Source organism: Anomaloglossus baeobatrachus, chromosome 5 (genome assembly GCF_048569485.1).
Source record: "Anomaloglossus baeobatrachus isolate aAnoBae1 chromosome 5, aAnoBae1.hap1, whole genome shotgun sequence".
Taxonomy (NCBI): Eukaryota; Metazoa; Chordata; class Amphibia; order Anura; family Aromobatidae; genus Anomaloglossus; species Anomaloglossus baeobatrachus.
The window spans coordinates 377,526,989-377,540,337 of record NC_134357.1 but is presented as its reverse complement, the minus strand read 5'-3'; the positions used below and the strand labels follow the sequence as shown (position 1 = coordinate 377,540,337).

The window sequence follows — 13,349 nt, the reverse complement described above, 5'->3', positions numbered from 1 at the left end:
AAATGTAAAGGGGGCTATTTACAGGGGATAATACTTTGTGACGCCACCCGTGGTTCGCGGTCAGGAGAGTACCGCCGCTGCTGATGGGAGTACCCGGGGGAGATGGAGTGGGAGCAGCCAGATGACGTTTCTCTCCACGGGTAGGGGAGGCCCCGGGACTCTGGATAGTGGATGGCAGGTTTGAGAGGTTCGGAGGAAGGGAGCAGGGTACTCACTGCTGGTAGTCGTGGTGCTGGATGATGTTTTGTAAAGTCATTACACACACACACACACACACACACACACACACACACACACACACGCTGCAGGTGAACCAAAAGTCCCAGTGCACCACTGCTGCTCAGCAAGGGGGAGCACATCCAGGTATCCGCTCCCAATAGTATTGCTATGCTGTGTCCCAATCTTGTCCGACCTCTAGGGAGCTTCAACTCCCCAGCCCCTCACACTATGAGGGCCACTACTTCACTTTTCCTGGGGGCTCCAACCCCCAATTTCCTCTCCCTTTGAGAGTTTCTACTTCACTTCCTCTCCCTTTGCTCCCCTGGAGCTCACTGCTCTGTCACCTCCCACCAGTCTGCTTAACCCCTAGGTGGGCTGCCCTTTCCCCTCTAGACCTACCCACTGGTTTGTCTGTCCTGTACTGGTGTGAGTGTGGATTGGGATTTGAATGTGGTTGTTAGCAATACCATAGGGTGGAACCTGGAACCAAGGGAGGGTAGGCCCTGCATCCCTTGGGAGGGGGTGCAGTTCCCTGTGGCACCCTGACATGCTCAGGGGTGCCACAGATGGGGTTAGCGTTCTGAGCTCTGCTACATCTAAAAACCCTATGACACACAACCTCTACACCCAGTAAACTACAGTGCCTACAAGTAGTATTCAACCCCCTGCAGATTTAGCAGGTTTGATAAGATGCAAATAAGTTAGAGCCTGCAAACTTCAAACAAGAGCAGGATTTATTAACAGATGCATAAATCTTACAAACCAACAAGTTATGTTGCTCAGTTAAATTTTAATAAATTTTCAACATAAAAGTGTGGGTCAATTATTATTCAACCCCTAGGTTTAATATTTTGTGGAATAACCCTTGTTTGCAATTACAGCTAATAATCGTCTTTTATAAGACCTGATCAGGCCGGCACAGGTCTCTGGAGTTATCTTGGCCCACTCCTCCATGCAGATCTTCTCCAAGTTATCTAGGTTCTTTGGGTGTCTCATGTGGACTTTAATCTTGAGCTCCTTCCACAAGTTTTCAATTGGGTTAAGGTCAGGAGGCTGACTAGGCCACTGCAACACCTTGATTTTTTTCCCTCTTGAACCAGGCCTTGGTTTTCTTGGCTGTGTGCTTTGGGTCGTTGTCTTGTTGGAAGATGAAATGACGACCCATCTTAAGATCCTTGATGGAGGAGCGGAGGTTCTTGGCCAAAATCTCCAGGTAGGCCGTGCTATCCATCTTCCCATGGATGCGGACCAGATGGCCAAGCCCCTTGGCTGAGAAACAGCCCCACAGCATGATGCTGCCACCACCATGCTTGACTGTAGGGATGGTATTCTTGGGGTCGTATACAGTGCCATCCAGTCTCCAAACGTCACGTGTGTGGTTGGCACCAAAGATCTCGATCTTGGTCTCATCAGACCAGAGAACCTTGAACCAGTCTGTCTCAGAGTCCTCCAAGTGATCATGAGCAAACTGTAGACGAGCCTTGACATGACGATTTGAAAGTAAAGGTACCTTACGGGCTCGTCTGGAACGGAGACCATTGCGGTGGACTATGTTACTTATGGTATTGACTGAAACCAATGTCCCCACTGCCATGAGATCTTTCCGGAGCTCCTTCCTTGTTGTCCTTTGGTTAGCCTTGACTCTTCGGACAAGCCTGGCCTCGGCATGGGAGGAAACTTTCCAAGGCTGTCCAGGCCGTGGAAGGCTAACAGTAGTTCCATAAGCCTTCCACTTCCGGATGATGTGGAGACAGGTAGGCCCATCTCCTTGGAAAGGGTTTTGTACCCCTTGCCAGCCTTGTGACCCTCCACGATCTTGTCTCTGATGGCCTTGGAATGCTCCATTGTCTTTCCCATGTTGACCATGTATGAGTGCTGTTCACAAGTTTGGGGAGGGTCTTAATTAGTCAGAAAAGGCTAGAAAAAGAGATCATTAATCCAAACATGTGAAGCTCATTGTTCTTTGTGCCTGAAATACTTCTTAATACTTTAGGGGAACCAAACAGAATTCTGGTGGTTTGAGGGGTTGAATAATAAATGACCCTCTGAATAAACTTTTCACAATTTAAAAAAAAGAAAAAAAAATAACATTCTTTTTTGCTGCAGTGCATTTCACACTTCCAGGCTGATCTACAGTCCACATGTCACAATGCCAAGTTAATTCCGAATGTGTAAACCTGCTAAATCTGCAGGGGGTTGAATATTACTTGTAGGCACTGTAAGTGATACATCTTTAGGATTTCTTTGCATACATCATGCTGCTCTCAGATGAAGTATAAAAAACCTGCTGATATATTCCCTTTAAAGACTAGCCCAATCCACATGCTCTTATGTGGCAAATAGATGTAATTGGGGGGTCCTAAGAGTCACTTGTATGACCCAATCTAATTGTCTCCGCCATCCATGTAATACATGGTTATTTATTAAATTACTTGTGGGCCACACAATGTCACATATCCAGGCTTTCCCTGGATATACCAGAGATGCCTGATCACAACATCCACTCCATCTTTCATTTATAAAAAATGTGTCTTCCAGTACAAGGCAATGTCTCTGAAAATTATTGGCGTACCCAGCATGTCCCCCCTGAGTTTGTTCTCCCATCCACTAAATGTTACTATTGATTGTAATACAGTGTGAACTCCCTAATAGCATTAAACCACTTCAAAATCATTTGCTTTGTGGCACAAAAAAGGCAGAGAGAACAATTTATTAAAAAAAACTGATTACCTGTAAAGAATCAATAATACATTGTATGCAAATCTGTCACCACGCCACCATTGGAAAGATTGATGTCATTTTATTGAATGGTTCATAGGAGCTGTATAATCACAAGACTTTCTTTTTTGTCTTTTAGTAAAATTAAAGGATTATGCGTCTGCTGTGATCAACTTTGAGAAAGCCTTAGAGAAAGCAAGAACGGTAGACAATAAGGATGCAGAGCAGGCAATCATTACTGTGAGTAAACTTAACATACGAGCTGTACGAGACAATAAGGGTTTCTTGCCTCCTCGGGGGGAATAATTGCAGCTAGCCTCATTGAGTAATAAGCCTACAATGGTGAAGTCTAAAGGTACCTTCACACATAGCGATGCAGCAGCGATCCGACCAGCGATCTGACCTGGTCAGGATCGCTGCTGCATCGCTACATGGTCGCTGGTGAGCTGTCAAACAGGCAGATCTCACCAGCGACCAGTGACCAGCCCCCAGCCAGCAGCGACGTGCAAGCGACGCTGCGCTTGCACGGAGCCGCCGTCTGGAAGCTGCGGAGACTGGTAACTAAGGTAAACATCGGGTATGGTTACCCGATGTTTACATTAGTTACCAGCGCACACCGCTTAGCTGTGTGTGCAGGGAGCAGGGAGCCGCGCACACTGAGCGCTGGCTCCTTGCTCTCCTAGCTACAGTACACATCGGGTTAATTAACCCGATGTGTAATGCAGCTACATGTGCAGAGAGTAGGGAGCCGCGCACACTGCTTAGCGCTGGCTCCTTGCTCTCCTAGCTGCTGTACACATCGGGTTAATTAACCCGATGTGTACAGCAGCTACATGTGCAGAGAGCCGGAGCCGGCAGCACAGGCAACGTGAGAGCTGCGGAGGCTGGTAACTAAGGTAAATATCGGGTAACCACCTTGGTTACCCGATGTTTATCTTGGTTACAAGCTTACCTCAGCTGTCAGACACCGGCTCCTGCTCCCTGCTCGCTTCATTTGTCGCTCTCTCGCTGTCACACACAGCGATCTGTGTGTCACAGTGGGAGAGCGCCTTTGAAGAAAATGGCCTGGACCATTCTGCAACGACCAACGACCTCACAGCAGGGGCCTGATCGCTGGTAGGTGTCACATATAACGAGATCGCTAACGGGATCGCTACTGCGTCACCAAACGGTGACTCAGCTGCGATCTCGCTAGCAATCTCGTTATGTGTGATGGTACCTTAAAGGTACCGTCACACTTAGCGACGCTCCAGCGATCCCACCAGCGATCTGACCTGGCAGGGATCTCTGGAGCGTCGCTACTTGGTCGCTGGTGAGCTGTCAATCAGGCAGATCTCCACAGCGATCAGAGATCAGCCACCAGCGACCCGTGTAACGACGCTGTGCTTGGTAAACATAGTACACATCGGGTTACTAAGCAAAGCGCTTTGCTTATAGTTACCCAATGTGTACCTTAGCTACGTATGCAGGGAGCTGGCTTCTAGAAGCTGCGGACGCTGGTAACAAAGGTAAATATCGGGTAACCAAGCAAAGCGCTTTGCTTGGTTACCCGATGTGTACCTTGGTTACTAGCGTCCGCAGAAGCCGGCTCCCTGCACATTCAGATCGTTGCTCTCTCGCTGTCAAACACAGCGATGTGTGCTTCACAGCGGGAGAGCAACGACCAAAAAATGGTCCAGGACATTCAGCAACGACCGGTGACCTCACAGCAGGGGCCAGGTCGTTGCTGGATGTCACACACCGCAACATCGCTAGCAACATCGCTGTTGCCTCACAAAAACCTTGACTCAGCAGCGATGTCGCTAGCGATGTAGCTTAGTGAGACGTGGCCTTTACTGAGCATCCAGGGCCTGGCCAGTAGCTTGTAGAGCTGTAGTCCGGTGACCTGGTCCTCATTCGTCATGTTTGTGATGAATCTTATATTGTATTGTCCCATCTGCTTCTAACTCGATCAAGCACAGCTTAGGAGTCCAATGAAGACAGGTTACAGTGCAGCTGTAATATGGTCAAATAAAAAATAAATCTGTCACCAGATTCAGAAAAATAGGGAGAGACCTTGAGTCTAATGCTGGGTCACTTACTGGGCTTTTTGCTGTAGTTTTAATAAAAACAGGTTTGTCTGTTGCTGCTCTTGTCATCAGTGATGAGCTCCTGCCATGTAGCTCTCAATATTCATGAGCTCTGTCCATTTCCTCTGCCCACCATTGATTTGACAGCTTTCTGCCTATGCACAGTGTAGAGCAAGGGTCCAAACTCAGCTGGGTAAATTGGGTCGAATATAGACAAAAATTGAATTTGGGGGTCACATTCTTTGTAGGACAAAGTGACATTTCTAGTGATACCATTTTTTTCTATAAACCTTTTGGATCACTTTAAGAACATTTTTCGCTCTTTTAATTTTTTTTAAATGGCATTCATTTTATGGGTTATGCTACGAATTTGTTGCTAGGGTCATTATGGATGTGGCGATAACAAGTGTGAGCTTTTTGCTTATTTTAGTTTATATATATATAAAAAGGATTTTCTTTGTCGCTCCATTGGGAGACCCAGACAATTGGGTGTATAGCTTCTGCCTCCGGAGGCCACACAAAGTATTACACTTTAAAAAGTGTAACCCCTCTCCTCTGCCTATACACCCTCCCGTGGATCACGGGCTCCTCAGTTTTATGCTTTGTGTGGAAGGAGGCACACATCCACTCATGCATTCTCATACTTAGTTATGTCGGTTGGAAGAAAAGAGGGCCCCCACGGGGCCCCCGGCATGTTCCCTTCTCACCCCACTACGTCGGCGGTGTTGCTAAGGTTGAAGTACCCATTGCGGGTACAGAGGCTGGAGCCGTCTCCTTCACCATCCCTTATGCGGCTCTGGGAGAAGTGGGATCCTAAGCGGTCATCCATTTGCTGGGACCGTGCTCCATCCGCAGCCCCTGTGGGAATCTGCCGGACCGGAGCCTCTTCAACCTCAGGGACCGGGCCCTGCAACTCAAAGGTACTCTGTGTCCCCATAGGGGACTGTGCAGGGAGCGCACCTTCTTCCCGGAAGCTGCGGCAGCTGCTGAATTGAGGAGGCCGGTGGACTTCCGCGCCGACCGTGCCTGCTTGTCGGGCGCGGTCTCAAATTTAGTCCCCGGCTTCATCGCGGCCTAGTCGCAAAAATCCCGCCCCCGGGCCTGCCTGTCAGGGGTAAGGGCAGGATTACCGACATGACGTCGGATGTGAGGGCTGGAGCATCCTGCATGTCTTCCTCCCCCCTCACTGATCACTGTGGGGACCCCAGATTCCCGCACTTTGCTGGCGCCGCCCACGGCTCCACTCCTCCCCTGAGAGCTCCGGCAGCCATTTTCTGGCATTCTGCCGGTGGAGGCTTCTCAGTGAACAGCTCTGCAGCTCCGGGGGATCCAAGGCAGGGAATCTGGAGGACACACTCCGCTCGTTAGCGGTCGGTAAGCCACACCGGTCACCCGCGGTGCTGGTCCCCCTAGGGTGCCGGAATAAATACATATATATATATATATATGCTATATATATATATATCTGTTCGGTCGGGCTGTATACCCATTTCCCATATACCCTCAGTGGTCACTCTCCTAGGAGACAACAGCATGTCGTCCACAAGGAGCAAAGCTGCTAAGGCACAGGTTTTTTTCGCGGCCTGTACCTCTTGTGGGGCTATGTTACCTGCGGGTTCCACCTACCCTCACTGTGAGCAATGCTCGACTCCTGCCTCGCTTGCTCAGCCGGAGCCTCGGACACTGGTGGGCCCCTCGGCTCATGTAGACCCCCCTGCTCCCCCTGACCAGGCTGCAGGGACAGAGTTCGCCTCTTTTGCTGAGAAATTCTCTGAGTCTCTTTCTCAATCCATTGCACTGTCTATGGACAAATGGTCTACTAAGCTGCTTGAGGCTTTGCAGTCCAGACCGGACCTTTCACAGGCCCCGGCCCCTGTTAGCTCGTCGCCTCCAGGCCCCTCTCGGTCCGCGCCGCAGCGCGCTCCCAGGTTGGCCCCTCGGTCTCAGGCGGAGGACTCCTGCCCGGACCGCAGTCCTAGACCGGCTAAGCGGGCTCGCTGGGACTCTTCCCCGACTTCCTCTCGCTGCTCGGGATCCCAGCTTGAGGACTCTCTGGAGGACGAGGCGGACGTCGCAGCTCAGGGCTCTGACCCTGATGTCGCCCTAAACCTTGATACACCTGAGGGGGACGCCTTAGTAAATGATCTTATCTCGTCCATCAACCAGGTGTTGGATCTCTCTCCCCCGCCTCCTCCTGTAGAGGAGTCGGCGTCTCAGCAGGAGAAACACCAGTTTCGGTTCCCCAAACGTACGCGCAATACGTTTTTTGATCACTCTAACTTCAGGGATGCTGTCCAGAAGCCCAGAGCGGTCCCGGACAAGCGCTTTGCTAAACGCCTCACTGACACGCGTTACCCCTTCCCATCTGAAGTCGTTAAGGGTTGGGCTCACTGTCCCAAGGTGGATCCTCCAGTCTCCAGATTGGCGGCTAGGTCCGTGGTGTCTGTTGCAGATGGCTCATCCCTGAAGGATGCCACTGACAGACAGATAGAGCTCCTGGTGAAGTCCATCTATGAGGCCACGGGCGCGTCTTTTGCCCCGGCCTTTGCAGCCATGTGGGCACTCCAAGCAATCTCGGCTTGTCTGACTGAGATTAATGCTGTCACACGTAATTCTGCTCCGCAAGTTGCGTCTTTGACCTCTCAGGCGTCAGCCTTTTCGTCCTACGCCATGAACGCCGTCCTGGACTCCACTAGCCGTACGGCGGTAGCATCTGCTAACTCCGTGGCAGTCCGCAGGGCCATGTGGCTGCGCGAATGGAAGGCAGACTCGGCTTCCAAGAGGTTCTTAACCGGTTTGCCGTTTTCTGGCGACCGTTTGTTTGGCGAACGATTGGATGAGATTATTAAGGAATCCAAAGGAAAGGATTCCTCCTTACCCCAGGCCAAACCTAAGAGACCTCAACAGAGAAAAATCCAATCGAGATTTCGGTCCTTTTGTCCCTCCGCCAAGTCCCAATCCTCTTCGTCCAACAGGCCGGAGAAAGGCCAGAGGAACTCCTATGCGTGGCGATCCAAGTCACGCCCGCAAAAGGCCGCAGGAGGCACTGCCTCCAAGACGGCCTCCTCATGACTCTCGGGCTCCCCTGGCCGCATCCTCGGTCGGTGGCAGGCTCTCCCGCTTTGGCGACGCCTGGTGGCCACATGTTCAAGACCGATGGGTGAGAGACATTCTGTCTCATGATTACAGGATAGAGTTCAGCTCTCGTCCTGCGGCTCGTTTCTTCAGAACTTCTCCGCCCCCCGCTCAGGCCGACGCACTTTTTCAGGCAGTGGACGCTCTAAAGATGGAAGGAGTTGTGATCCCCGTTCCCCTTCAGGAACGTGGTCGCGGATTTTACTCCAACTTGTTCGTGGTGCCAAAAAAGGACGGGTCATTCCGTCCCGTTCTGGACCTCAAGCTACTCAACAGACATGTGAGAACCAGACGGTTTCGGATGGAATCTCTCCGCTCGGTCATCGCCTCGATGTCACAAGGAGACTTCCTAGCATCGATCGACATCAAGGATGCTTATCTCCATGTACCGATCGCACCCGAACATCAACGTTTCCTGCGTTTCGCCATCGGGGACGAACACCTTCAGTTCGTGGCATTGCCTTTCGGCTTGGCGACAGCCCCACGGGTTTTCACCAAAGTCATGGCATCCGTTGTGGCGGTCCTGCATTCTCAGGGCCACTCGGTGATTCCCTACTTGGACGATCTCCTAGTCAGGGCCCCGTCTCGGGTGGCGTGTCAACAAAGTCTATCCGTCGCTCTGGCGACTCTCCAGCGGTTCGGGTGGATCATCAACTTCCCGAAATCCAAGTTGACACCGACCCAATCACTGACGTACCTTGAGTTTCATACCCAGCAAGCGTTAGTCAAGCTTCTGAGCGACAAACAGCTTTCTCTGCAGGCAGGGGTGCAATCCCTTCTTCGGAGTCAGTCACACCCCTTAAGGCGCCTCATGCACTTCCTGGGGAAGATGGTGGCAGCTATAGAGGCCGCCCCGTTCGCGCAATTTCCATCTGAATTCTGTGGCCCTCAACCTGACTGTGTGGCCATTGAGTCCTGGCTCCTAGCGTCTTCAGGGTTATCTCAGGATGTCATTGCCACCATGAGACAGGCCAGGAAGCCTACGTCCGCCAAGATCTATTACAGGTCTTGGCAAATCTTCCTATCCTGGTGCGCTAATAACGGTTTTCCTCCATGGCCGTTTGCCTTACCCACTTTTCTTTCATTCCTTCAATCTGGAATGGACAAGGGTTTGTCACTCGGCTCTCTCAAGGGCCAAGTATCGGCGCTCTCCGTGTTTTTTCAAAAGCGTCTAGCCAGGCTTCCGCAGGTCCGCACGTTCCTGCAGGGAGTTTGCCACATAGTCCCACCTTACAAGCGTCCGCTGGAACCCTGGGATCTTAACAGGGTTCTAACGGCTCTTCAGAAACCACCTTTCGAGCCGCTGCGGGATGTCTCTCTATCACGTCTTTCGCAGAAGGTGGCCTTCCTAGTGGCAGTCACATCACTTCGGAGAGTGTCTGAGCTCGCAGCGCTGTCATGCAAAGCCCCCTTCCTGGTGTTTCACCAGGATAAGGTGGTTCTGCGTCCGGTCCCCGAATTTCTCCCTAAGGTGGTATCCCCTTTTCATCTCAATCAGGATATCTCCTTGCCTTCATTTTGCCCTAATCAAATTCACCAGTGTGAAAAGGATTTGCACTCTTTGGATCTTGTGAGAGCACTCCGGCTCTACGTGTCTCGCACGGCGCCCCTGCGTCGTTCAGATGCGCTCTTTGTCCTTGTCGCTGGCCAGCGTAAGGGCTCTCAGGCCTCCAGGTCAACCTTGGCTCGGTGGATCAAGGAACCGATTCTCGAAGCCTACCGTTCTTCTGGGCTTCCGCTTCCTTCAGGGCTGAAAGCCCATTCTACCAGAGCCGTAGGTGCGTCCTGGGCATTGCGGCACCGGGCGACGGCTCAGCAGGTGTGTCAGGCAGCTACGTGGTCTAGTCTGCACACTTTCACGAAGCACTATCAAGTGCATACCTATGCTTCGGCAGACGCCAGTCTAGGTAGGCGAGTCCTTCAGGCGGCGGTTGCCCACCTGTAAGAGGGGGCCGTTTTTCGGCTCTTTTTATTGAGGTATTCTTTTACCCACCCAGGGACTGCTCTTGGACGTCCCAATTGTCTGGGTCTCCCAATGGAGCGACAAAGAAGAAGGGAATTTTTTTTACTTACCGTAAATTCCTTTTCTTCTAGCTCCTATTGGGAGACCCAGCACCCGCCCCTGTACCCTTCGGGCTGGTTGTTCTTTTGTGTACACATGTTGTTCATGTTGAATTGTTCTTTTGGTTCATGGTCTTCAGTTCTCCGAACATCCTTCGGATTGAATTTACCCTAGACCAATTTATAAGTTTTCTCCTTCCTGCTTTTGCACCAAAACTGAGGAGCCCGTGATCCACGGGAGGGTGTATAGGCAGAGGGGAGGGGTTACACTTTTTAAAGTGTAATACTTTGTGTGGCCTCCGGAGGCAGAAGCTATACACCCAATTGTCTGGGTCTCCCAATAGGAGCTAGAAGAAAAGGAATTTACGGTAAGTAAACAAAATTCCCTTCTTTAATAGTAAGAAAAAATGTCATGCTTTTATATATTTTTTTTAAATACATTTTATCCCCATGTTGTAAGTAATATTGTCTTACAATTAGCAGTATGTAGTAATTTTGGCCGACATCTTGTAGTAATGTTCCCATCCTGGTGCTTAACTTGGAGTAATATCCCCCATCTTGTTCGCCTTCTTATAGTATTGTGCTCCGTCCTGGTCGTCTTCTTGTACTAATGTCTGCTTCCTAGTCTCCTTCTTGTATCAATGTCCCATACTGTTGTAATGTCCCCTACTGTGCCATTCTTCAAATACACATAAAAAAAAGATTCTTCTCACCTGTCCTCTATTTCCTTGGTGTCCTCTTTTCTGCTTCTTGCGGCCCGCAGGCACATACACCCCTTGACAATTGTGGCCCGGTGCAGGTGGCAGCTGCAGTCAGCGCTTTGTTTCAGTTGAGTGTATTGCCGGAGCCGCGCAGAGACATGCTGTCTGCACAGGTATACCAATGGCAGCCGCCGACCGAGCAGAGGTCAGCAGCTAATTTCGGTGTATTCAGCTGAAATAAAGTGCTGACGATGGCAGCCCCCTGCAGTGGCCACATATGTCAAGAGGTCTGCGGGCTGCAAGAGGCATCCTCATCTACCACAAGCGGCCACAGGCTTCGTGTTTGAGGCCCCTGATGTAGGACATAAGTATGATGTGAATTATTGCCACAATAAAATGAATAATTCAATATTTTTATGCTTTTGTCTAAGGCTCTTGAAAATGCAAAAAGTGGAACTACTGTGGAAAATAAATCAGAAGACAGTGAGAGGGAAGAGAGTCCACCTGGTAGGTGACCATAAAAATAGTGTTGTACTGCTGAAAAAAACATTATCAAAGTGCTCCAGACAAATCTGATACTATGTTCAGATTGTTTAATACTCTGTAATTCTTATATATCGCAAAGTTAGACAAGATAGTTTGCATCTTTAGACCATCTATTCTAATGCGGGCTTCACATGATGCGATCTATCGTAAGATCGCATGTGCGATCGTACCCGCCCCCCGTCGTTTGTGCGTCACGGGCAAATCGCTGCCCGTGTAGCACAAAGTCGTTTAACCCCCGTCACACGTACTTAAGTGCTGAGCGACGTCGCTGTGGGCGGCGAACATCCACTTCCTGAAGGGGGAGGGACGTTCGGCGTCACAGCGACGTCACAATGCGGCCGGCCAATAGAAGCGGAGGGGCGGAGATGAGCGGGATGTAAAACATCCCGCTCGCCTTCTTCCTTCCGCATTGCCAGCGGGAGCCGCGGGACGCAGGTAAGCTGTGTTCATCGCTCCCGGGGTGTCAGTGCGATGTGTGCTACCCCGGGTACGATGAACAACCTGCGCTAAGTAAAATAAACGATTTTTTAAAAATAAACGACGAGTACACGATACCCAATTTCACACCGATTTGCGATCACTCGTAGGTGTCACACGGGACGACGTCGCCAACGAAGCCGGATGTGCGTCACGAGAACCGTGACCCCGATGATCTATCGCACAATAGATCGCCTCGTGTGACGCCCGCATAAGTTTACACCACATATAAGTTGGCTTACATTGTGCCATAAAATTCGCTAAAATGTTGGCACATTTTCTGGTGCACAGTGTTGTGTTTGGCTACACATTCCTTTTCAGTAAAGCCTTATCCTCTTGTTGGGCAAGATGCAGAAATGCATAATAAATATGGTGGAAATTATGAAAGACCGTTTTCAGCCTCTGCAGAATTCTGCTGCATACACTGAAAATGCTGTACACAAAAGGTATCCTCGTACATCGGGGGATTTATCTAGCTAAGCTAGATAAATTCCCCCATGTATCAGGGTACCTTTTGTGTTATCACTTTATCGTGATACACAATAACTCAATTTTCTTTGTTTTCCAGAGGAAGAATGAAAAGGAAGAATCCTAATTAAGGCACCCCCTTAGGAATCGACATGTCTAGAAACAAATTCAATCTGAAATAAGAGGAAAAAACATTAAAACTTGTTTCAAAAATGGGCAAAGGGTAGGGAATGTTATAAAATAAAGAAATAAGCATTCGTCTGTATTCACTTATCCACATGATGTCCATTTTTTCTCGGATAGCAAACTGACCCTTTGAGTAGTCTTTGACCAAGGGATTCCGCTCCCTCTATAAGTCATTCCATTGATGATAAGAGAGGTGTTTAGTGAGACCAAGTCTGCTGAAAGGGAAGTTGATGAGAGAGTTGAAGACTGGGCATCTGTGGATTTATCAAGCTTTGATTAAGTATACAATTTGAGTCGCCACAAAGCAAAGTGGTGCCTTGAGCATGTTCTGAAACCAGATCAAGTATGCGGGAGAGAAGGATAGCCTGAATAGACTTAGGGGCGTAATGAGAGACAAATGTCCCTAATTCATCTGAAATGGAGTCCATCACCAACAGATGGACCTTCATGGTCCACTAATGATGATTTAAAAACAAAAGGAATGGATTTTTAAAGGGAACCCGTCACCAGAATTTTCGCAAATAAACTAAAAGAAAGCCCTTCTGCAGCTCCTGGGCTGCATTCTAGAAAGGTTCATCTTGCTACTGGCCACCCTTTCAGACCTAAATAAACACTTTATAAAATCTTACCTTTTGGTATGCTAATGATGTTTTCTGGCCACAGGGGCGGGCTGTTTTCGTCCGTTAATCTCCCTCCTGCCGCTGTTCTCCGTACCCCATTGTTCATTTACATACATGAGGCCGCCGCCCTCATGTAACGCAGTGCTCCT

At 49.8% G+C, this 13,349-nt stretch overlaps 1 protein-coding gene across 5 annotated transcripts in view; it reads left to right on the top strand.

The window, feature by feature from the left end:
- The window catches only part of ODAD4 (outer dynein arm docking complex subunit 4), a 99,758-nt gene extending 87,116 nt beyond the window's left edge, over positions 1–12,642 (top strand). For all 5 annotated transcript variants that reach the window (XM_075347630.1, XM_075347632.1, XM_075347629.1 and 2 more), the window contains exons 11-13: positions 3,077–3,177; positions 11,335–11,410; positions 12,495–12,642. In XM_075347630.1, the coding sequence (XP_075203745.1) occupies positions 3,077–3,177; positions 11,335–11,410; positions 12,495–12,505 (188 nt within the window). In that variant the 3' untranslated portion in view covers positions 12,506–12,642. The remainder of the gene's footprint in view (positions 1–3,076; positions 3,178–11,334; positions 11,411–12,494) is intronic.
- Positions 12,643–13,349: the final 707 nt, after the last annotated feature.